Below are 23,917 nucleotides of genomic sequence, written 5' to 3' on the forward strand. Positions count from 1 at the left end.
AGAGGATGACTAACCAGCAAATGCCTGTCAGTTCTGCTGAGTTTGTGAACCCCGTTGTCGAGTTCTGACACCTCCTGGGCTATGATCTGATGTTGTTTAGCTTTTGCCATTTCTCTCTGTGGGATGCCCATGCCTCCTGAGGCAGAGGCTAGCTCTTCTCTGCCCCGAGTTGGCAGGTACCTGGGGAGGCGGCCATGTAACAGCCTCAGGCCTCAGTCACCATGTAACAAGCCGGCCCCATTTACCTGCCCAGGTGCTGACCTGCTCAAGATGTCCCGAGATGACTTGGTCCAGATCTGTGGCCCTGCAGACGGGATCCGGCTCTTCAACGCCATTAAAGGCAGGTAGGTGTTAGTTCCCACTGGAGGCAGGGTATGGCTGGTGGCCTGCATTTCTCAGCCCCTTGGACACCAGGTGGGCTAACTGGTGGGATCTGGGCTCCTCTGGGGGTGAGTGCAGGAGGAGGTGCTAGGAGTGGGGTAGGGGCCAGAGAGGGTGAGATGCCCTGGGTTGCAACCCACCCTGCCTGGAGGCCCACTCTCCTTCCCTCTTCTTGGCTTGATGTGGGCCTTGGTCTCTGAGTCTCTGCCTCTTGGCTGTGGGTTCTAAGATGCCTGCCCCCTCCTCCCAGTGCAGGGGGTGGGGGGCAGGTGCAGATGGAGTGATCTAAATAGCCACACATGGACAGCACCGCTTTGAGAGTGAGAGGGTATGTCTGGGTTTGAATCCCATATCTGCCTATTAGGAACTTGGCAACTGGGCCAAGCCCTTAACCCCCGTGAACCTCAATTTCCTCATCTGTACAATGCGGGACAGTGGTCCTGGCTTCCCCATAGATGTGTGAGGATGCAGTGAGCTCAGAGTAAGCCGAAGAATGCATTTGCTCTGATTATCACCCTGAAGAACCTCGTATCTTCAGATTGGTGCTACGGGTGGAGTCCACTCTGGGCAAGTTGCAGGTCCTGGGTGGGGGTTGGGAGGTTTGCCCATCCCCGGGTCTCCATCTAGCAAGTCTGCTCGAAGCTGTCAGGGCTCACCTGGATGGGATTCTCTCCCTGACAGCTCCTTCCTCAGAGGAGGAAGGCACTCTGTATCCCCACAACCTTCTTTCTTCCCCCTAAGTCCCTTCTACTGTTCTTTCCACCCTGTGTTCTGGAACATTCTGGAACAACAGAGCTCAGTCCCCCACACCTGCTCCTTAACTTCCTTTCCTCCTGCCAGGAACGTGAGGCCGAAGATGACCATTTACGTCTGCCAGGAGCTGGAGCAGAGCCGCGTGCCCCTGCAGCAGAAGCGGGACGGCAGTGGGGACCCCAACCTGTGTGGTGAGTTGTGGGGAGCCCCTCCCCTGGGTTGGTGAGAAGGCAGCAAAGCAACAGGGAGAGTCCTCTGGCTGAGAGTGTCTCCCCTGATCTGCCTTGCATGCAGGAGGGGTTCTGCTGTGCTTCATCCTGGGATTGAAATGTATAAGGTGGAGATCATCTCTGAGACGGTCTTGTCCCATTTACTGATGTCCCATCTGGGGAAGCAGGCCTGGAGAGGAGACGTGGCCCCCGATGTCACCAGGCTACTCAGGGGAGAACTGGGAGTCGGGCTTTCTGGCTCCCTGGCTGGCAAATGCCACCTGACAAGTGTATTCCCAGGAGTGTGTCCTCCTGTGTTCCCACAGCTGGGTGAGGCTTTCCCATTTGGTTTGGCTAGTGCCCAAGAGAGTCTTAGAGCACCTCTGGGGCACATGGTTCTTTGGGGCTAGCAGTTTTCAGCACCTTGTTTCTGAGCATCTTTAAGCACTGAGTCTGACAAGCTGCCTGGCTCCACCCGCGTGGTCTGAACTCTGCATTGTCTGCAATGAGAGCCCCCCTCCCCCCACCCCTCTCTGCCATGTGCCCCTCTAGATCAGCAAGGGACCCAACACCCCAAGAGACAGGGACCACTCAGGGTTTGCTATGGGGGAAACTGAGGCACAGAGGCTTCCCTGAGAGGCCAGTGTCGAGTGGCAGAGACAGGATCCAAATATCCAGCCCCTGGCAGCTGGTGTCCAGGCCTCAGGGCATGTGTGCAAGAGTCCAGCCCTCCGCCTGCAGTCAGTCTGGGAAGGACAGAGCCTGAGTCTCACGGTTTCTTGTGCATGTGGAAAAAGCAGGCAGGCGCCCCAGCCCACACCCCAAGGCTCAGAGGTCTGGAAAGGGCTGAGGTCTGGCTTCTCGGGGTGGCAGCTTCGGGATTTGAGCTTAGGCTGACCCACTCAAGGGCCTCACTCGAGAAACAAGATGAGAGGAGTTCTGAGTAGTGGGTGGCTGACTGTCTGCTGTTCAGAGCAGTGCTGGTCACCTCCACATTCCTCCAGCAGCAGGAAAGGCCAGAGATGAAAGGTTACACCCACAGGGCTAAACTGGAATCCCTCTGGTTCTTTGATGCCCGCAGTCCAATTTGTTTGAGGAGTAAAATAAGAAAAAGTGGAACTAGCTCTGAAAAGTTGGGGTGTGGGGGAAAAGTAAAAAGGAATCTTGGAACAGAGATTCTGGGATTCTTACCTGGTTAGTTCAGGAAGGAACATTACCCAGTGACCACATTCTGTGAACAGCGTGTGAAATCCTGGGAAGGCGAGTCTGTGTGTGGCTGGAACCCTGTGGCTTCTGTAACTTCCCTCAAAGGGAACCACTGTGTGTGTGCACGTGCGTGTCCATGCCCTTTTAGTATATGGAGGTGCCAATCAGATTTGTTGAGCCGAGGGTTTCTTCCTTTAGTTGAGGGAGGAGCTTGGGCATCTCTTGTTTAATCTAGTTGTGTTTTAGTTTTTGAGGGACTTGAGGTCCCTGAGACTTGAGGTCTGCCCCTCTTCCCCCCATCACCCATGGGGTTTGCTCCTCCCTAACTGGTTTGGGTTTTGCTACTAGCCTCATGGTCACTGTTATCCCACTGTCTGATGACATTCCTGGTGCCACCTCTTTCACCCTTTTGGGTCACAGTGCTCCAGCTGGGTATTGTTTGTACTGTGGAGGAGGGCAAGGGCCAGCCCCTCTCTCTTCTGCTGTCAGGTAGCAGTTATCCTTGAGTCTCACTCTTGGCCCCTCTTGGAGCCATCCAGTAATCCCTTTAACCAATGGAAGGGGAGGAACGCAGACACGGGATTTCCTCCACCTGCCCATGGTAGGGTACACAGCAGGCCACACCTCAGAATCACTGGAAATCTCTAAAAGATGCAGGTTTTAGCCAGCTGTTCCTCTTCCAACCTCTATCCCCAAACGAGACAGGAATCTTGGGGTCCAGGGTGGATCCAAGGATTCTCCATTTTACACGAATTCCCTAGGAGAGACTGAAACAGGGATAAAGAACATAGTTTGGCATCTTTTCACCTGGCGCTGGACCACGCAGGGGCCTTGTGGCTTCCAGAGGTGCCCCAGTACGGCCAGATCCCAGAGTCCATCTGGGCTAGTTCTTGGTTCGAGGGGGTGCGGGGGAGAATTGGTAGGTGGGCTGCTTTGAAAGCAGATGCTTGTTCTATAGAAGGACCTGTCCTCCGCCCTCCAGTGTACCACGCCATCTTCCTGGAGGAGCTGACCACCTTGGAGCTGATCGAGAAGATCGCCAACCTGTACAGCATCTCGCCACAGCACATCCACCGGGTGTACCGCCAGGGCCCCACAGGCATCCACGTGGTGGTCAGCAACGAGGTGAGCGCTATGGCCCCACCCCGCAGAACCGACCTGGGGCTCTGGGCAGGAGCAAGAAACAGCCCAGCAGGACTTGGGGGTGAATTTAGCCTGAAGATGGGGTTCATCCACCTGCCACCTGCTTTCAGCAGTAGGGTCTGTCGGGAGAGCCTGGAGAGAGGGGTCTGAGGCCAGGACCAGGCTTGGCATAGCTGTCTCCCCTCCACCCTATGTCCTGCCCCCACCAGGTGCCCTGCACCGCTGCTTCAGGACCCTGCCAGGCAGGGCAGTGAGGACGCAGGTGCTCATCGGCGCGGGCGGCAGCCTTGGGGGATGTGAGATGGGCTGGGTTGATGAGATGACCTGGCTCTTAGGTAACAGAAGCGTCCTGTGCTGAGCGGTGAAGGTGCCTGCCGCAGCCTTCCGGGGTCTGTCCCTGGCCACACAAGCCTCTGCAGGGCACAGGCAGCCCCTGAGAGAGGACACAGGTTCAGAACACAGCCCAGCTGTGACGGTGCGCCAGAGTGATCAGATTCCACGGCTGGTTCCAGCGGGGGTCATCAAACGGGTTTGCTGATGCGGTTTAGCATTCCTGCATGTTTAGAATAGAAGCTTTTGAGTTTGTCCTATGCTGGACCCTTTCTCTTAGTAATAATGTTGATGATGAGTGTTAACATTTCAGCAGTGCTCACGATGTTTGTGCAGTCTTCTAAGTGACTCATTCAGTCCTGCCAGCCTCCCTGTGGGGCAGGTGCTGTCATGAGCCCATTTCACAGATAGGAAGCCGGCACAGAGAGGTTGCATAATGGCCCCAGGGTGGACAGCTCATAAGAGCTCAGGCTGTGGTAGAAACACAGGTGGCCCAGAGCAGCGGAGTTCGAGCTTTGAGACGGCAGGCTCTCTGACCACTCCTGAAATGAGGCCTCTGCACAGAGCTGTGCTAATGGGAGCAGTGGCAGAAGGAACCCCAGCCCAGCCTGCAGCAGACCCTCCACCCACTAACGGGCAACCTACTGAGAGTGATGAAGGAAACAGTCCAGGAATGGTGGTAGGGGAGGCAGGGAGAAGGTGTGCTTTGGAATCGAGCTGAAGTCTCCACCTAGACTGGCTCCTCATAGCCAGGTGACCTTGGGCAAATCTATGTAATGTCTTTGAGCCTCAGTTTCCATGTCTCCAAAATGGGGATAATTCTACCCAAAGAGCAGGTTGTAGTAAGGATAAAAGAAGAAACAGTGGCAGGTACCAGGAGATGCTAAATTAGCTAAGCATTTGTTTTGGGGGGCAAAAAGTGTTGGAGAGAGAGCTTTAAATTTGATAACATATAACGTATAAGGTTTTTAAGGATCTGCATAAACTGTCATTATCATCAGTAGCATTACTAATGTTGTCATCATGACTGCCGGAGCTCCCTACACAGGAGTCCTGAGTCCCCTGTTTCATGGGAGTTTCATCCTGGGAGTGGACAAGGTGGTATTTTCCTTCCTTTTTAATTAGAAAGTAATTCACAATTTGTGTAAGAAATCAGGCAGCATAAACCAGAAGAAGGCAAGCATGAAAGGCCCTTTTCTTCCCCTCTCTCTTTTCCTTGAAGAGTTTAGATTAGATTTGATGTGATCAGGGAGGATAATTTTGTGTCTGTGTGTGTCTGTCACTTGCCAAAGTGTGTGTAGGTATGGGTTTTTAAAACACACACCCAGGATCCATTTGAACAAGGGACTTGATCTGTAACTTGTTATTTTTGTCATCAGCTCAGAATTGCTTTCACATTGTCACATTCAAATCTAGGGTGGCTGTTCTTCAGCCCTCATTTCATAGATAAAGCACACGAAGCCCAGAGCTACTGGCCTGAGCACATACTTTAGAATAGCCAGGAAGGTTAAAGCGCCCTGAGCATCAGGCAGTGGTCTGATCTCACAACGCATTCACAACGCATTTCTGTCGTGAAGACAAAAGCCAAGAATTCATGGAACCCTTGCAATGTAACCAGTCCCTTAAGGGGGTTCCTTCCCCAGCCTGCCCCATGCCCCGCTGGAGCAGGCAGTTAAGCCAGTGAAGCAGAGAATAGAACTCAACACCACCTCCGCTAAGTAGGTGACTCTAATTCCTCCGAAGTCCCCTTGCCTCTTAACCTCGAATCAATTGGAAACCTTTGGTTCTTAATTGCCCGGAGCACTGGAGGCAGCCCGGCCAGTCGCACAGCCGGCCCCTGGGGTGCAAGGGCACTTCATTAAACAAGGCAGTTACTGATTAAGCCCGTGTGGGCCCTGCGTCAGGTTTGGCATGCTCCAGTGGTGGGGCTGCCAAGAGTCCCCGAAGGAACCGGCCGGCAGCATAGCGTAAATGTACTTCACGCGTCATTAGGCCTGGGGGAGGGGCAGGGGTCGACAGGTAGATGGATGTGCAGGATTTGGGGCCATCAGCCAGAGCAGGCAATAAAATGTAGGTTGCACTTTTTAATTGGTAAACGGGTTTTGCTGTCCTGTGGGCCAGTGTGTGTGTTGTGGTGTGTTTAGGTAGGTATGTGTATTTTTCATATTCTTTAAATATGTATTGTGAAATATAGCATACATGTTTAGAGTATAGGAAGCTCATTTGTAGAGTTTGAAATACTCAATACCTGCACTCAGGTTAGTGCAGTGTTGTTGGAAGCCCCTTTGTGAACTAATTCCACATTCCCCTCCACATACTGGTCTGAATTTTGTATTCCCTGGTTCTTCCTCAATATATTAATTTCAAATTTGGGAGAATGGCATTGAAACATGTATAATATCATATATGAAACAAGTCGCCAGTCCAGGTTCGATGCACGATACTGGATGCTTGGGGCTGGTGCACTGAGACGACCCAGAGGGATGGTACAGGGAGGGAGGAGGAAGCGGGGTTCAGGATGGGGAACACGTGTATACCTGTGGTGGATTCATGTTGATGTATGGCAAAACCAATACAATATTGTAAAGTAATTAACCTCCAATTAAAATAAATTTATATTAAAAAACAATAAAACTTCATATAAGTGGAATAGGAGTGTATTCTTCAGGACTTACAGTTTGTGGTTCATGTACTTTGAGGAGTGTTGCTGGGGGTCGCGGGCCCTGCTGAGTGCCCGGGTGTGATCAGGTCACAGTTGCTGCTGCTTCTACTATTGAGGGACAGGGGGCTGTTTCTAGCTTTCACTCATACACACGGTGCTGTTCTCAACATCCTTAGGTGTGCTGTGTGTGTGTGTGTGTGCAGGAGGTTGGCTGGGGCACCTGTCTATAGGAGAGATATGTGGGGTCCTCTGTGCTGGCTCCTGTGGACAGTCCTAGAAAGCAGCTGTCTCGATGGATGCCCCCCCAGAGAGGATGCCAGCTCCTATTGCTCTGCATCCTGGTTATATATATATTTACAGCCTCGTTTGACAGACAGGGCCTGGAGACAGGAAGTTTTCTTGTCCAAGGTCACTGGGCTATTAATTAAAGTTCCAGAGAGAGGGGGCTGGTGAATCGTTATTCGGTTCTTGCCACAGGGAACTGAACACACGATATTGTTAGTTTCAGGTATACAGCACAGTGATTTCAGTTATACATCTGTGTGTGTGTGTGTGTGTGTGTGTACACGTGTGCGCTCAGTCGTGTCCGACTCTTTGCAACCCCATGGACTGTAGCCTGCCAGTCTCCTTTGTCCATGGAATTTTCCAGGCAAGAATACTAGAGTACGTTGTATTTCCTTCTCCAAAGGATCTTCCTGATTCAGGGATCAAATCCTCATCTCTTGTGTGTCCTGCATTGGTGGGCAGGTTCTGTACCAGCTGAGCCTCCATACATTAATAGATACTCTTTTTCAGAGTCTTTCCATTGTAGGTTATTATAAGATATTGAATGTAGTTCCCTGTGTAAAGCACTTTAGTTTTTTATCTGGTGCTGTTTTACACACATCTGCTCCTATAATGTGTCCTGTAGAGGGATTGGAAGACCCCATCACTCAGAAAACTCAAAAATGAAAGAAAATCAGTAACAATGGAGTCTTGTATGAAATGTTGACATTTTAATTCCCTTCCAGGGTTCTTCTGTCCTTTACATTCAGTCTTTTGTTACTCAAAACTGTAATTGCGGGACTTCCCCTGGTGGTCCGATGGCTAAGACTCTGTACTCCCAGTGCGGGGGGTCCGGGTTCAATCCCTGATCAGGGAACTAGATCCCACATGCCACAGGCAAGAGTTTGCATGCCGCAACTAAAAAAGATCCTGCATGCTGCAAGTAAGACCCCACACAGCCAAATAAATTAAAAAAAGCAAACAACTGTAATTGCTCTGTCCATTGACTCTGCATCATATTTCCTCCGTGAAAGTAAGACATAACTGTCTTCCTGTGTGTGTGTCAATGCGGCTCCTCTCGTTTCTGATGGTTGTGAGTGGCTGGGCTCTGCGTCACTGAGGCTTTTCATTCTCTGAACTCGTTGCTGAAGTGACATGGTCTCTCTTTTGCCTTTCAGATGGTGCAGAATTTCCAAGATGAATCCTGTTTCATCCTCAGTACCTTAAAAGGTAAAACCTGCTCCTCCCTGCCCTCTCTTATTTAATTAAAGGATATTGGCTTCACCCCCTGGGTTAACTGGGTGAGGGGAGAGCAGGCCAGTGAGTGGGGCTGGGATGGGGAGCCCTTGAGTGAGTGTCACTTGGAAACATCCTCCGGGGAAAAGAAACACACAGTTACCGGGAAACTCAGCCTCGGAAATGTGTGAACTGGAGAGGTGAGCCCCAAGGTCACTGTGAAAGTGAAATCTTGGCCATTCACTGTGTGCTGCATGAACCCAGTGCCTAGGAGAAGTAAAACACATTTGAGTTGCTCTAAAGTATGAGTCTGGGACTTGCCTGATGATCCAGTGGCTAAGACTCTGCACCTCCAATACAGGGGGCATAGGTTCAATCCCTGGTCAGAGGGTCAGAGTCAGGGAATGAAGAGCCCACATGCTGCATGTCCAAAAAAAAAAAAAAAAAAAAAAAAAAGTGGGGTCTCCAGGAGGAGCAGGCGTGGAGCACAGTAGCACTTGAGCTTCCAGGCCCCCTGGAATGGGAACCTGGGGCTGTGTGTGGAGGTGGGGGGGACATGAAGGGCCCACCCGAGGAAGGGGTCTGAGAAGGAACTCCTCTACCAGGAGAAAGGGGAGACCAGCTATGACCCCCTCCCCCCAACCCCAGAGGGCTGGGGCAGATGAGTGTGTGGAGTTATACAGGAATGAAAGCCCCTCACTGGGCCATAGACCCTGGACCGTGACAAGGACAGTCTCCTCCCCTTGTTCTCTCGATCCAGCCACCAAGTGCCTTCAGAGACCCGGGCAGCCATCAAACCCACGGCCTCCTTACCCACAGGCCCTTTAGTCCCTGGGTGTTGGGCTGTGGCAGAAAGCCCACTATTAAAAAGAAGCTCACCAAGGCAGCTGAGAAGGTGTGCATTGGGATCTCTGCTGTTATCTTTGTTCTGTGCAGTCTTATTTTGGTGGCCTCTGCCAGCATCCATGCAGAGCGTCTGCTGGTACCCCAATCCCATGGCTCCCAGAAACCGTCACGCCTGCCTTTCTTCCCTTAACACCTCAGTGTTTGTCTCTTGCAGCCGAGAGCAACGACGGCTACCACGTCATCCTGAAATGCGGCCTCTGAGCAGATGCAGAGTGGGCGGCTGCTTCCCACCCCCAGCCCCACGGACCCCCTTGGCTGTAGATATCACACCCCTGGAAGCTGTGGCGAGGAGGGACCTGGCTCAGCCCGTGAAAGCCACAGACCCGTGGAGGCTGCGGGTCTGGAGGGCAGAAAGCCAGCAGCTCCTCTCTCCCCTCCTCTTAGCCCCCAGCTTTGGGACAGTTTCCTGTTCTTTTTCCCAGTCCTTCGATCTGAAAAGGCCAACGGGGGCCATCTGCTCTGAAACCTCTTGCTCCCCTGGTTGGAGGCTAGTTCACCAGGTACCCGGGTGCCACCTGTGCCGGCTCCTTCCGCCCATTCTCCTGCCTCAGAGAAGGCTCTGCCTCTCCCGCAGGCCTTCACCCTCTTCTCTGCTAACTGGTTGGGTCCCCGGGCGGCTGACTACGTGGGGGTGGTTTGAGAGTGTCCTGTCTCCGTGTCGGTTTCCCATCTTGGTGATCCTGGTGAGCATCTGTCCTTCCTGTTCCTGGATAGGCTGGATGGGTGTTGGGTTGACCTGTGCCTTCTGCTTCTTTTCACATCGACCTTGATTCTAAGTGTCTGCTGCTGCTCACAGCCCAGAGGGGGCCTTGCATTTCTCCATTGCTGGGGTAGACACTACGGAGCCACACACACCTGATTCTAAGGCCCTTGGGGAGGAGAGGACGAGGCTGAAAAGACTATTTTTAGGCATATTCTCATGAGTATAAAAGGGAAGAGAACCAAATAATTCCTCTTGGGCTTTTTTTGGGTGTAAGTTTATTTCCTAAGCAGTCTTGAGTAGAGGAGGACTAGGAAGTGAACATCCTGTTGTAGGATCACATGACCATGACTCTCCTGATGCCCAGTCCTCTTGGATGGACTCACCAAATCCCATTTAGAGAAGACCACCAACCTTCCCAAGCTCCCTAGGGATGTTGTATCTTCTGGGCAGGCTCCCCTTTGAAGGTTTCTTTCTTTTCATTTGTAGAGGCTGTGTTTGGGCATTTCTCCTGCATTAGAATGGTTGGATCACCTTTCTTAGATAACCAGGAATTAGTGCCTGTCTCTTGGGACCCTGTGATCTATATTGCTAATGTAGGTTCATCTAACAAAGCATGGTGAGCACTGTGACCAGCTGAGCAGGATCTGACAGCCTTTCAAGTGGAGCTTTTGGGGAATAGCATGCTTTGGGGGAATATAGAGATGATCATAACTGGGTAGACCTTGTTTTAGAGACAGAGAAACTGAAGCCTAGAGGGGCAAAGCCACCTGCCTGATATCACATAGTGATAGGGTAATAATATAGATTTGTCATTAAAACCAGGGCATTTCTGAGAGTGAAAGGAGCTCTGGTAATAATAACGCTTGGACCACAGGTATGATCTACTGCTCTGTAAGGACAGGCTTCTCATTCCCTTCCCATTTTGGGGGTGGGGGGATGGGGAGCATGTAACAGCCTTCTTGAGATATAATTCACATACTATACAGTTTACCTCTTTATAGTGTACAGTTCTGTGATTTTTTTAGTCAATTCACAGAATCACCACAATCAATTTTAGAACATTTTCATCACCTAAGACATATCATGTATATGGAATCATACAATATGTGGTCTTTCGTGGTCTTTTTTTTTCACTTAGCATAGTGTTTTCTAGGGTCATCCATATTGAACACGTATCAGTACTTCGGTCTTTTTATAGCTTAATAATATTTCACTCCATGGATGGACTGCCTTTGTTTATCCATCCATCACTTGATGGATATTTGAGTTGTTTCTGTCTTGGGGCTATTGTGAATAATGCTGCTATGAAGTATTTGTACACAGTTTGGTGTGTTTTCTTTTAGGAATATACATATGACTGGAATTGCTGGGTCATTTAGTAACTCTATGTTTAACTTTTTGAGGAACTGCCAGACTGTTTTCCAAAGCAGCTGCATCATTTTACATTCCCATCAGCAGTGTATGAGGGTTCCAGTTTTCCTCCATCCTCACCAACACTTGCTAGTATCTGGCATTCTGATGATAGCATCCCAATGTCATTTTGATGATAGAAGTGGTGTCTCATTGGAGTTTCAGTTTGCATCTCCCTGATGGCTAATGATGTTGAGTATTTTTTCATGTGCTTACTGGCCGTCTTCTTTGGAGAAATGTATATTCATATCCTTTGCCTATTTGCAGTTGGCTTATTTGTCTTTTTATTATTGAGTTGTAGGAGTGTGTAGAGTTTAGATGTAGGCCCTCTATCAGATATATGAAGTGTCAAACTGTTCGCCACTTCTGGGGCTTGTCTTCACTTTCTTATGATGTCCTTTGAAGGACGAAGGTTTTTAATGTTGATGATCTCTAAGATACCATTTTTCTCTTGTTGCTTGTACTTTTGATGTCATACCTAAGAAACTATTGCCTAATCCAGGGTCAAGAAGATTTATGTTTTCTTCCAACAATTTTTATAGTTTTAGCTCTCCAGTAGTCTTTGATTAATTTTGAATTAATTTGTATTTATGATGTGAAGTATGGGTCCAACTTCATTCTTTTGCATGTAGATAGTCAGCTGTCCCAGCACCAATTGTTGAAAACACTATTGGGGTCCCCATAGAATTGTCTTTATACCCTTGATCATGGCCCCTAATTCTTACTGGATCTTTTTCTCTGCGACATGGGACTGTCATTAGGATGCTCACCTTTTTTTTTTTTTTTTTCAGCCCATGTTTGGCTCCACCAGTTTTACAAATGGCTTTCTCTTCTTTTTTTTTCTGTCTCCCCCTTTCCCTGTTTCAACAGTACCGGGTGACATCACTCTGATGATCTACAGCCTTTCTGATACATGGCTCCACACATCGGTCCTAGGGAAAGGTCAGGATCAATCATTTTCTGTTTTGAGGAAACCAAGTCACACAGAAGTAGAAAAACTTGCCCAAGGTCCCCCAGAACCAGAACTAGATTATTGGTCTTGTGACTTCTGGCATTTTGAGATGTCTACAGTTCACTAGACCCAAGAGATGCCACTTCCCAGGCCAAGTGATGACAGGCTAAAATCTTAATTCTAAAAATGTGGTAGGCTAATATTTTATTTTTATTTCTTCATTCAAAATAAGGGTCCAGTCAAGATCTGTGACCTTCAGTTTGCTGTAGGTGGAGTCTTTCATCTGGAATGCACACTGCATCAGCTCTGCTTACCTTCTAATGGTTATAGTTCAGTCTTGTAGCTTACACAGAAGTAGAAGATAATAAATACCAAAGAAGAATACACAGTCATTTGGTACCAAAATGTTTTAGCTGCCCAATTCAGCAGTTTGTTGCTTCCACAGGGGTCAGAGGAGCTAGCTGCAGGTGTTTGGATTTTGCGTCTTTTTTTTTTTTTTTATTTTATTAAAGTACAGCAAAGCTGTGGCCTTTTCACTCCTGTCCACTGTCTTTCCTGTGTGCTCTGAGTCCAGCGTCTGGGCCTGCTGGACAGGGTGACCCCTCCCAGAACAGTCCCCTCCACCCCCACGTATTCTGAGCTGTGGCTGCTCCTTGGCAGCAACAAATTTTAAAAGGGATCCCCCAAGGGACAGAAGACGTACCGTGCACCAGAGCCACTGTCTTGAACCAGAAACCTACAGTGGAGTGCTTTTTCTCAGTCCATTGCATTTCTTTGCTGGGCAGTTGTCTGCAGGGTTGTGATAAACCTTTTCCTGGTTACCGAGTCTCCCCTTTATAATAAAAATATGGGCTTTGGAATGGGGAAGGGATGGTAGTCCTTTGGAAAGAGCAGGATGGGCATGGAGTTAGAAATCTCAGTGTAAGGTACTAAGCAAAGGTCAGATGCTGTCCTGGTGACCTCCTTCCTCGGCCACCTTGGGCTTCTTGGGAAGAACCATGAACCTAGAAGGACTCTCCCAGGAGCAGAGTGGAGCTGCCTGAGCAATGCGTCACAAGTTTCCAAGTCCAGACCGGCCTCAGGGGCTGGCCTGCATGAGTTAAGGTCTGAAAATCATTAACGAGTTAATGAGCAAAATGGAAGCGCTTCTTTTGCTGTTGTCAGTGGAGCAGAGGGAGGCAGCCCCCAGCAGCTCAGAGAAGATGGAAAAGCAAGTGACCAAGAGCCAGGAGTCCTGGGCTCCTAGGCCCTCACTTGGCGTGCTTTTTCTGCCTCTCTGGGTCTCACCTCTCAGGAGGCTTCTGGGGCTGTGAATGACTCAGGCATGAGTGCGTCTGAGGGGAGCATTCCTTTTTTTCCCTCCATCAGAGTTGCACTGTGGGTGGGTGGCGTGTACATGCGTGCTTCCTAGTGGTACACAGCACCTCAGTGCTTCTGCTTGGACTGGTACACGCTCTGAGGTTGCGTGCATTTCGATGTGAGACACTGCATCTTAGCCATGTCTTTAGGAATCCAGCCTAGCTTGCAGCTGGGGTGACTTGATTCTATCCATGCCCTTAAGAGTGGCCACCAGCTGTTCCCTGCAGCCTGAAGCTGGATTCCTTGTTGGCTGGCTTTATGTCTACGTTACAGACATGCATGTGTGCATGCCTGTGTGTGTGCATGTTCATGGATGCACATGAATCCCCTCCTGTGCCCCTGTATCTGGCATGAGGAGGGCAGCCCTGAGTGTCTTCAGCTCACCTAGACAGAATGATGACTGCTGCTTCCTTTAGACCTTACGTGATGCTCCTGGTTCAGACTCTTGATAAAACTAATTAGGGGACTGTAGCCCTAATTGTGGGGAAAGGCCCATCCTCAGTCCTGCCCTACGGAGCAGAGCAATGCTGGGAGCTGACATCTAACCAGGACCTCAAAAGCAAGGCCCTTGGACTTGGTCTTACTTGCAGCCACCTCACGTTCCCTGTGTCCCCTTGGGTTGCGTATTCTGTGTGTGACGTCATCAGTCAGGCCAGGCAGTAGTAGGAAGTATTTGTGCATCCTCTCTGATCACCTTCCGCCCCCTTCCCTCCACTCTGTGGGGCAGAGCAGTGCAGTACAAGACAAGCCACCCCCACCTCCTTCCCCAAGGCGAGCCTGAGAACTCCATGCAGCCTCTGCCCAGCTCCCCAGAGCACCTTGCAAAGGCTGGGCTTTCCTCCCTTCTGCTCCTGCGGGGAATGACTGAGTTCTGAGGGTGTGGTCCTCACCTGGCCATGTAGGGACTTTCTAGTGGCAGCATCCCCAAGAAGTATCTCTAAGAGGTAGCTTTGCTGTTCTCTCCAGGACAACTGGCAGGGTGAGGCAGGGAGGGGCCAGCACTGCTTAGTCATGGGCTGAGACACCTGGCTGTTTGGGCAGCCAGGCCAGCCTGTCCCAGGAGGGAGTGTGTGAGCCTGTCCCTGCCTTCATCCTGTGGAGCCCCAGACAGGGATGGGGTGAGGGGTGGTGGCCTGCAGAGGGCTAGCAGGGACCAGGAAGCCTTTTATCGTGAAAAATTTTCAATCCTTCTTGAAAGACAGACCAATATAATTAGTCCTGGTACCCATCACTCCACCTCCTTCACGATCACCCTACACCTGCTCATCAGGGACAGGCCAACTGCGAGCCAAATGCAGCTTCTTGCTGCATTTTGTAGTCTGTTTGATAACAGGGAACACTGAACTCAATGAAGTGAAATGTCATCCTGTCCTCCCCTCCGCCATTCCACTCCCGTTTGTATTGCCAAAACCTGTACTCAGTTATTATAGTTTGAATTTCCTCATCTGAAACATGGAAACTCATTTTCTCTTATTTGCCTCCTTGAAGCCCTTAAAGTCAAAAATAGGTCTCATCCAGCCTTCACAGAAAAACATTGCCCACTGCTGAGCTAGACCTCTGTTACTCTATATGCCCCCTACATGATGTTGAATAATATCCTTGAAAATAAGGGCTTTTAAAAATAATAAAAAATATTTTGTTTGGAGCTTGAAGCAGGAGGATCATTCAGCCAAGCAGTCTTTGAAACCAGACCCCACGCCGCCTGTTAGTCATGTGCCCCCTCCCCCAGACAGTCTTTGCCCCAGCTGCTCAGGAATCATAGTCCTTTGCTCTTGCCCCTTCCCTCCTGCTGTCCATTTCTTGGAGACTTGCTGGGCCTTTGGTCGCAGGGCAGGGTGCGGGAGGTTGTGTCCGAGAGCCGGATGTGGGGAGAATACAGCACCGGCTCCAGGCCCTGGTGGGTGGTGGTCTCTTGACTTAGGTCACTGGGACTTTACCACCCCAGGAGGTGCGGCCTGACCTCCACCTCTACTGGCACCTTGAGGACCTCTAAGCTGCTCTGGGGTCCCCCAAAGCCCCCCTCTACATGTCTGCAGCTCTTCCCCCGACAGAGGGACTGGCTTGTGTCAGCTTGGTGATGGGGAGGATTTCCCTGCCCTCTGCAAGGGTTCCCTGGGCCCAGTGCTCACTTCTGCCCCTGGGAGAAGCCGGCCCATAGGCAGCCTCATGTTGGGGCGGTCCCATCTCCCTGTGGCTTGGCTGCCCATTCTGGGCCCCAGCTCCTTTGCTTCCAGTGAAGATGGCCAGACACTGCAGCCAGCCCTCCGTTAGCACCAACCGCTGATGATGCTGACTGGCCTCACCTGAGCCAGACTTTGGGCTCCGTGCTTTGCCATTGTCCCATTTGAGCCTCCTCACAGCTCTGAGGCCCCGAAGGCTGATTTCTAGTTGAGGAAATCAAGACTGAGAAATCAGATAGGGGCCTGGGTCCTTTGACTATCGATGGGCTGAGCCAGGGTCCCGATCCTGCATCTAGACCTCGCGCACTCTTGTCCCAGATGCACAGGCGAGTCCTTTCATCCCTGAAAGGGGATGCTCACTCTCCTGATGACATCATCCCTGGGCTCTGTGCCCTGTGGTGGGTTGGGGGGTGTAAGGAGTGGGGCAGAAGAGAAGGTCATTGTTTTGTGCCTCCCACCAGCCTTCCCCTTGCTGGGCAACACCTTGGTTACTGTGCTTACCAATGCTCCTGTATAGAAAGTGATTTCTTTTTTAGAAATGTCACTTTGTCACTTTTCTCCAGATGGGGTGACTCTTCTCTTAAGGTGGTGGGCATCTCAGTTGGGGCGGTGTGGCTATCTGATGGGTCAGGTGGGCATGACATTGGGAGGGGTTGTAGGGGGCAGTGGGCATCAAAGCAAAAGTTGTCACACTGCCACGTTTTTGTACCTGAAATAAAGCATATTTGCACTTGTTACTGTACCATTGTGAAGACAAGAGATCTCTGTGTAGGTTCCGTGCTTGGGTCAGAATGCAAATAAAACTCATTTGTAAGAAATCTGTGTGGCTCAGACCTCTGGCCTTTAAATATTTTTCAGTTGTAAAATATTTGTGACAGGAAATTTACCATCTTCAGCATTAAACAACAGCTCCTCCAGCCCCTGGTACCCACCGTTCTATTTTATGTCTCTATGAATGTGACTTCTCTGGGGGCCTCTTATAAGTGGAGTCATACAGTCTTTGTCCTCTTGTAAGTGGCTGACTTTACAGGGCATAATGTCCTCAGGGGCTTCCCAGGTGGCTCAGTGATAGAATCTGCCAATGCAAATAATGCAAGTGACTTGGGTTCGATCCCTGGGTTGGGAAGATTCCCCTGGAGTAGGAAATGGCAACCCACTCCAGTATTCTTGCCTGGAAAATTCCATGGAAAAAGGAGCCTGGCAGGCTACAGTCCGTGGGGGTCATAGAGTTTTCTTTTCTCAGTTTGCCATGAGGCTTGTGGAATCTTAGTTCCCCTACCAGGATTGAACCCAGACCCTAACAGTGAAAGCACTTTGAGTCCTAACCACTGGATAGCCAGGGAATTCCCAAGAATTTCCTTCTTTTTGAAGGCTGAATAACATTCCACTGCCTTTAAATACTACGTGCTGTGTATCCATCCATCTATCCGTGGACACTTGGGTTGCTTCCACCTCTTATGCATGATGCAGCTGTGATCATGGGTGTGAAATTATCTGTTGGTATCTCTGCCTCAATACACACCCACCAAGAAGTACAATTGATGGATCACATGGTCCATTCCAACCAGTGGTGCATAAGGGTTTGAATATCTCCACATCCGTGCTAACACTCATTTTCTCTCTTTTTCTTTCTTTCCTTTTTTTTTTTTTTTTTTGGGGGGGGGGGGCGTGCTAGTACCATACTCATAGTAAAACTGTTTACGTCAGATTAGGACTTTAACCCATGTGCTGGAACTCAAACCCAGCCAAAACCTGGTACCTGGTTTCAGGACCTAATGAAGCTCAGGTTCTTGATGTCTCATCACAGAAAGAATTCAGTGAGAGACAAAGTGATAGGTAAAAAGTGGATTTATCTAGAGAGAGACACACTCCACAGAGTGTGGGCCATCGCAGAGGATGAGTGCAGCAGCCCTGAAATGTGGTGTGGTTAGCTTTTATGGGCTTGGTAATTTCATAGGCTAATCAGAGGGAGGATTATTCCAACTATTTTGGGGAAGGGGTGAAGATTTTTAAGAATTGGGCCACCGCCCACTTCTGGTTTTTTGACAGTGCCCTGGGGTTGTCATGGTACCTCTGGGTGTGTCATTTAACTTGCTGATTGAAGATCAAGTGGACTTGTCTGCCATCTTGGACCCATTTGATTCTAATTGGTTTATATTGTGTCCTCAAGCTGTGGCATTCAAAAATTATGCCCGGCCCCCTTCTCTCCTGTTTCAATAGGAGACCTTGGGTCTTTGAAGCTTGATCAGTGGATGGGCTGTGTTAAGCCCAATGGGGGCACATCTGTAGTTGCCACCATCCCAGACCCTTGTCACTACCTAGCCCAAGGCTGCTATGTGACGATGTGTGACCTAGCACAAGGCTGGGCAGGACCAGGCTCCCAGGGTCACACAGGAGCAGCTGGGGTGGGGATGCTCCAAGGCAAGGATAGCTTGATGTATTCCAAGATCCAGAAGACTGACACCATGGGGTGCGTGCTAAGTTGCTTCAGTCATGTCCGAATCTTTGCAACCCTATGGGCTGTAGCCCTCCAGGCTTCTCTGTCCATGGGATTCTCCAAGCAAGAATACTGGAGTGGGTTGTCATGCCCTCCTCCAGAGGATCTTCCTGACCCAGGGATAGAACCCATGTCTCTTATGTCTCCTGCATTGGCTGGTGGGTTCTTTACCACAAGTGCCACCTGGGAAGCCCAACTGTGAGGGGTCAGAGTAAACAGATGGAGATTGGGGGTCAGGTCAGACAACACTGATTCTTTGGATTAATAATGTTACCCAGTAAACACTCACCTATTAAGAGTCTCACCAAACAATACTTGAATGATTCCATTTTGTGTTTTCTTTAGAAATGCAGGTCCAAGGACTCCTATGGTGGTCCAGTGGCTAAGAATCTGCCTTGCAATGCAGGGGCCTTGGGTTCAGTCCCTGGACAGGGAATTAAGATCCCACATGCCGTGGGGCGACTGAGCCCACGAGCCGCAAGTACTGAGCCAGCACTCCACAAAGAGAAAGCAGCCCATGTGCTGTTCAAAAATCCCGAGTGCCACAACTAAGACATGATGCAGCCAAAAATAAATAAATTGCTTTTTTAAAAAATGCAGATTCTGACCTGCCAAGTTGACTTCCCAGCCCATCAGTGGGATGTGCCCTGCATTTTTGACAATACTGACATGGTGTCTCATTGGGCAGAGGAAGGGAGTTCTGATTTGTTTTCTAAAGGGATGGTGGGACACAGTCATGGAGGTCCTGAAACTAAGAAGGGTCAGATAGGATTGGGTTCAAAAGTTCACAGCTGAATTCAGGAGCTCTTTGAGGTTTCAGAGCCACTGTGGGCTGGAACCTGGCTTGGCTGTTAGCTGTCCACCTGCCCGTGTGGCCTCTGCCCCAGCAGGGAACTCAAATGTGAGCAGAAGGACAACAAGTCCAGTGGCGTGTCCCCAGGGGTGCTCTCAGCTTACCGTGGGCAGGCCCTCCCAGTGGCTGGGGCCTAGAGCCGACCCCGACCCCCGACCCTGACCCCAGGGCCCAGCAGCAGCTGCCTTCCCGCAATCCACAGGAGAGCCAGCCAGGCCCAGGTAGGCAAGCTCCACTGGCACATTCCCCTGCCCAGATCCTTCCAGATGGGCAGGAGTGGAGGGAGCCCTTACAGTGTACAAGATGCTCTCTTTCCAGCAAACGTTCCCTTGGCCACGATGTGGGCATGAGGTTTTGGGGATGAATCGTCTATGATGCCCCATTTATGGCAGCAGGATGGGGTGCTATGATACTCAAATTGCATCCGAATCACCTGGAGGTCTTGTTCAACAAACTCCCCGCACCCAGGGTTTCTGACTCTGCAGATCTGAACTAGAGCCTAAGATTTTGTATTTCTAAAACATTTCCAGATAGGACTTCCCTGGTGGTCCAGTGGTTAAGACCCTGTGCTTCCACTGCAGGGGGAGTGGGTTCTATTTCTGGTCAGGGAAACAAGATTCTGCATGCCTCACACTGCAGCCAAAAAATTTAAAAAGTTCCCAGGCAATGCTGATGCCACTGGTCTAGGAACCACACTTTGAGAACCTTCTCAGTGGGGGCACTGCCTTGGTTCAGAGTCAGCTATGAGCTTGGTCACCTGGGCGAGGGGACTTAACTTTTCTGTGCCTTGCCTCCCTCATCCATAAAAGAGGACTGATGATGCCCTATTCCTAGGATTTAATTTCTGTAAAGAGTTTTGAATGACCCTAGCCCACAGTAATGGCACCCCACTCCAGTACTCTCGCCTGGAAATCCCATGGATGGAGGAGCCTAGTAGGCTGCAGTCCATGGGGTCGCTAAGAGTCGGACATGACTGAGCGACTTCACTTTCACTTTTCACTTTCATGCATTGGAGAAATGCATGAAATGGCAACCCACTCCAGTGTTCTTGCCTGAAGAATCCCAGGGATGGAGGCTGGTGGGCTGCCATCTATGGGGTTGCACAGAGTCGGACATGACTGAAGCGACTTAGCAGCAGCCCACAGTAAACTGAGTGAGAGCCTTTTAGTCATGGTTTGTAATTCTTTGGGGAGGGAAAACTGACTCATTGGAAAAGACCCTGATGCTGGGAAAGATTGAAGGCAGGAAGAGAAGGGGGAGACAGAGGATGAGATGGTTGGATGACATTATCGACTCAATGGACAAGTCTGAGCAAACTCCAGGAGACAGTAAAGAACAGGGAAGCCTGGCATGCTGTAGTCCATGCTCTCACAGTTGCTCAGTCATGTCTGACTCTTTGTGATCCCATGGACTATAGCCCACAAGGCTCCTGTCTGTCCATGGTATTGTCCAGGTGAGAGTACTGGAATGGGTTGCCATTTCCTTCTTCAGGGGATCTTCCCAACCCAGGAATTGAACCAGGGTCTCCTGCATTGCAGGCAGATTCTTTACCAGCTGAACTACCAGAGAAGCCCCACTGCAGTTCCTGGTCTGCATGGATGGCATAGGGTCGCAAAAAGTCAGACATGATTGAACAACAACTTTGTAGCCCCTGCTGAGAACCAGTGTCCTAAGCTTTAGAATCCCTGGAGAGGGAAGAGATCACCAGACACAGTGCTGGGCCCCATCTGCAGAGTCTCATTCAGAAAGGTGGGGTGAGACTTTGTATTTCTCCCAGTGGGTGCTGTTTGCTGGTGGGGGCCACACTTTGAGAACCCCTGCCCTTTGAGGCATGCGCCCTCTTAAAGTCACTCTCCAGTCACTCAAGATATAGATCTAGGGACTTCCCTGATGGTCCAGTGGCTTAGACTCTGCTCTCCCAATGCAGGGGGCCTGGGTTTGATCCCTAGTTAGGGAACTAGAGCCCACATGCCACAACTAAAGATCCTGCATGCTACAATCAAGACCGAAGATTCTGAATGCCACGACTAAGACCCGCAGCCAAATAATTAAAAAAAAAGAAAGATGTAGACCTGAGTGTGAGCTAAGGGTGGGGTGGTGGCACAGGAGGACTGGAGAATGTTAGGTCAGTGGACACAAAGGTCATCAGAACCTGAGGCCTGCAGTCACCATGGTGGGACCGTCTGTCCTCACTTTGTGGGTGTGTGTGCTCAGTAGCTTCAGTCGTGTCCGACGCTTTCCGACTCCATGGACTGCAGCCTGCCAGGCTCCTCTGTTCATGGGCTTCTCCAAGCTAGAATACTGAAGTGGGTTGCCGTGCCCTCCTCTAGGGGTATCTTCCCGACCCAGGGATTGAACCCACGTCTCCCACATTGCAGGCAGATTCTTTATCGCTGAAACACTGGGGAATCCCCATCCTCACTTTAGGGGAAGCTGATTTGGGTTGTAAGATTGATTGCTGGGGGAGGCAGGGGGCCTTCTGGCTGCAGGTAGAGAGGCTGCCAGCTCTCCACTCCCCTGCTTGGCATATGCGGCAACCACACTGAGCTCTTCTCCTGGGTCCTTGGCTGCAGCGGCTCCACGTCACTGGTCGTGGTTGTCTCTGTGGGAAACCAGAGAAAGTCAGAGGCCACTCCTGGGCCTCCGTCCTGTGGGCTGGAAATTCCACCAGGAGTGTGTCACAGAAGATGGGCCCTCAGGGGCTGACTAACAGGGACCAAACTCGCTGGAGCAGGAGGGAATTTATTCCAAGCTAGCAGAGCAGAGCCCCTGAAGGAGAGTTGTTCTCTAGCTGGGCAAAGGGGCCAGTGGAAGTGCTTCTCCCCCTGTGTCTTGCCTGGGTGGGAGCGGTGGGCAGGACCGAAACTGCCCATGTCTTCTGCCCTCACCTGGTCCGAACACTGGGAAAGGCAGGTGCTGGGGCTTCCATGCTGTAGGCACAGGCACCAGGGTTCAGCTTGGAGAGGGTTCTTGGGCCCCCAACACGAGAAGGCCATGCCCCATGGCTGCCCAGGCTACTCCAGGGAAGGGAGCCTGGTAGCTGGGAGGTTCAGTTCAGTTCAGTCATCCAGTCATGTATGAATCTTTGTGACCCCATGGACTGCAGCACACCAACTCCTGGAACTTGCTCAGACTCATGTCCATCAAGTCAGTGATACCATCCAACCATCTCAACCTCTGCCATTCCCTTCTCCTCCTGCCTTCAATCTTTCCCAGCATCAGGGTCTTTTCAAATGAGTCAGTTCTTCCCATCAGGTGGCCAAAGTATTGGAGCTTCAACTTCAGCATCTGTCTTTCCAATAAATATTCAGGACTGATTTCCTTTAGGATCGACTGGTTGGATCTCCTTGTAGCCCAAGGGATCCTCAAAAGTCCTCTCCAACACCATAGTTCAAAAGCATCAATTCTTCAGTGCTCAGCTTTCTTTATTGTTCCAACTCTAACATCCATACATGACTACTGGAAAAACCATAGCTTCGACGAGATGGACCTTAGTAGGCAAAGTAAGGTCTCTCTTTTTTAATATGCTGTCTAGGTTGGTCATAGCTTTTCTTCCAAGGAGCTTTCATCTTTTAATTTCATGGCTGCAGTCACCATCTGCAGTGATTTTGGAGCCCAAGAAAATAAAAGTTCAGCGTTGTTGAAAGGGAGGTTCGGCTGCCTTTGGGTGGATCTATATTTAAACTCAATTACAAGGGAAAGGGGTTATCAGGAGTGAGTTTATCAGGCAGGAGTGGCTATTGGAAAATCTGATAATCTGAGAGGCTGACATGAGTCGGGGAGGGGAGCTGGACCCTGAACTCATCCAAAGAAGAGAAAGGTGTATGTTAGTCACTTAGTCAAGGACTGTAGCCCACAAAGCTCCTCTGTCCGTGGAATTTCCCAGGCAAGAATACTGGAGCAGATTGCCATTCTCCAGGAGATATTCCAGACCCAGGGATTGAACCTGGGTCTTCTGCATTGCAGGCAGATTCTTTACCATCTGAGCCATCAGGAAAGCCCATAGAGAAGAGAAAGGTGGGTGGAGGGAAATCAGCCAGCTCTCCTGCTTCCTCCTTCCCTCCGCCTTCCTCTTTCCCTCCCTCTCTCTCCTCCTTCCTCCATTTTCCCCTCCCCCAACTGTCCCTTTGTGGACCCAGCTCTCCTGGCAGTAACAAGGCACTGAGCTTGCTAGCCCTGCTCTTCCTCTGAGCTCCCCTGGGCTCCTGGGCATAGACTGAACTGTCCATGTGTCTGTCTCCCCTTCTTACCAGGCAGGGCTCCTAGAGGACAGAGAGTGGTCTGCCTGATCACGGCCACTCTGGAGTCCTGGCAGAGAGAAGCCTCTCCAGGAGTGTTGGTTGAATGACTAAATGATAGCAATATGGTAGTGGGCAAGTGCAAGAGTGGGAGCTGGAGGCCTTAGGGAAGGAATGCCTATAGAGGGCAGGGCATCAGCTGGTGCGCCTTGGCAGGCCTTCACGTTAGTTTATTAGCTCACAGCACAGGGAACAGGGCTATGGTGATAGAGGACAAGGGATGGGAAAATTTGGATGGGAGGGTAAGGAATTGGGACAAGAACCAAGCATGGAGCAAAAGAACACTGGGTGGGTCTGCATGGAGGGGCCTGGGAAGACAGCCCTGAGTCAGGTGCCCACCATGGGCCAGGGGTCTTACAGGGCTTTAGAAGGAGACAGGATACACTACCACAGAAAGTTTTTTGTTTTGTTTTTAACTCTTCGTACCTGCATAAAAGCAGAGTCTTCTGAAAGAATTCAGCTGTCATAAATCCTCTCCCTGGGCATTTTGCAACCAGGGAAGGCTGATTTCTGTCACCAGAGAGAAAAAATCCAGATATCTTCACCTAGATAAGAAATCACCTAACAAACATTGT

At 50.4% G+C, this 23,917-nt stretch overlaps 1 protein-coding gene across 2 annotated transcripts in view; it reads left to right on the forward strand.

Annotated features, from left to right (window-relative positions):
• Positions 1-16,492, forward strand: part of TFCP2L1 (transcription factor CP2 like 1) — a 68,603-nt gene extending 52,111 nt beyond the window's left edge. For both annotated transcript variants that reach the window (XM_005889852.2, XM_070389142.1), the window contains 5 exons: positions 254-344; positions 1,222-1,325; positions 3,532-3,674; positions 8,127-8,178; positions 9,245-16,492. In XM_005889852.2, coding sequence (XP_005889914.2) covers positions 254-344; positions 1,222-1,325; positions 3,532-3,674; positions 8,127-8,178; positions 9,245-9,291 — 437 coding nt within the window. In that variant the 3' untranslated portion in view covers positions 9,292-16,492. The remainder of the gene's footprint in view (positions 1-253; positions 345-1,221; positions 1,326-3,531; positions 3,675-8,126; positions 8,179-9,244) is intronic.
• The last annotated feature ends 7,425 nt before the right edge of the window (positions 16,493-23,917 follow it).

This window comes from Bos mutus, chromosome 2 (assembly GCF_027580195.1).
Source record: "Bos mutus isolate GX-2022 chromosome 2, NWIPB_WYAK_1.1, whole genome shotgun sequence".
Lineage (NCBI taxonomy): Eukaryota > Metazoa > Chordata > Mammalia > Artiodactyla > Bovidae > Bos > Bos mutus.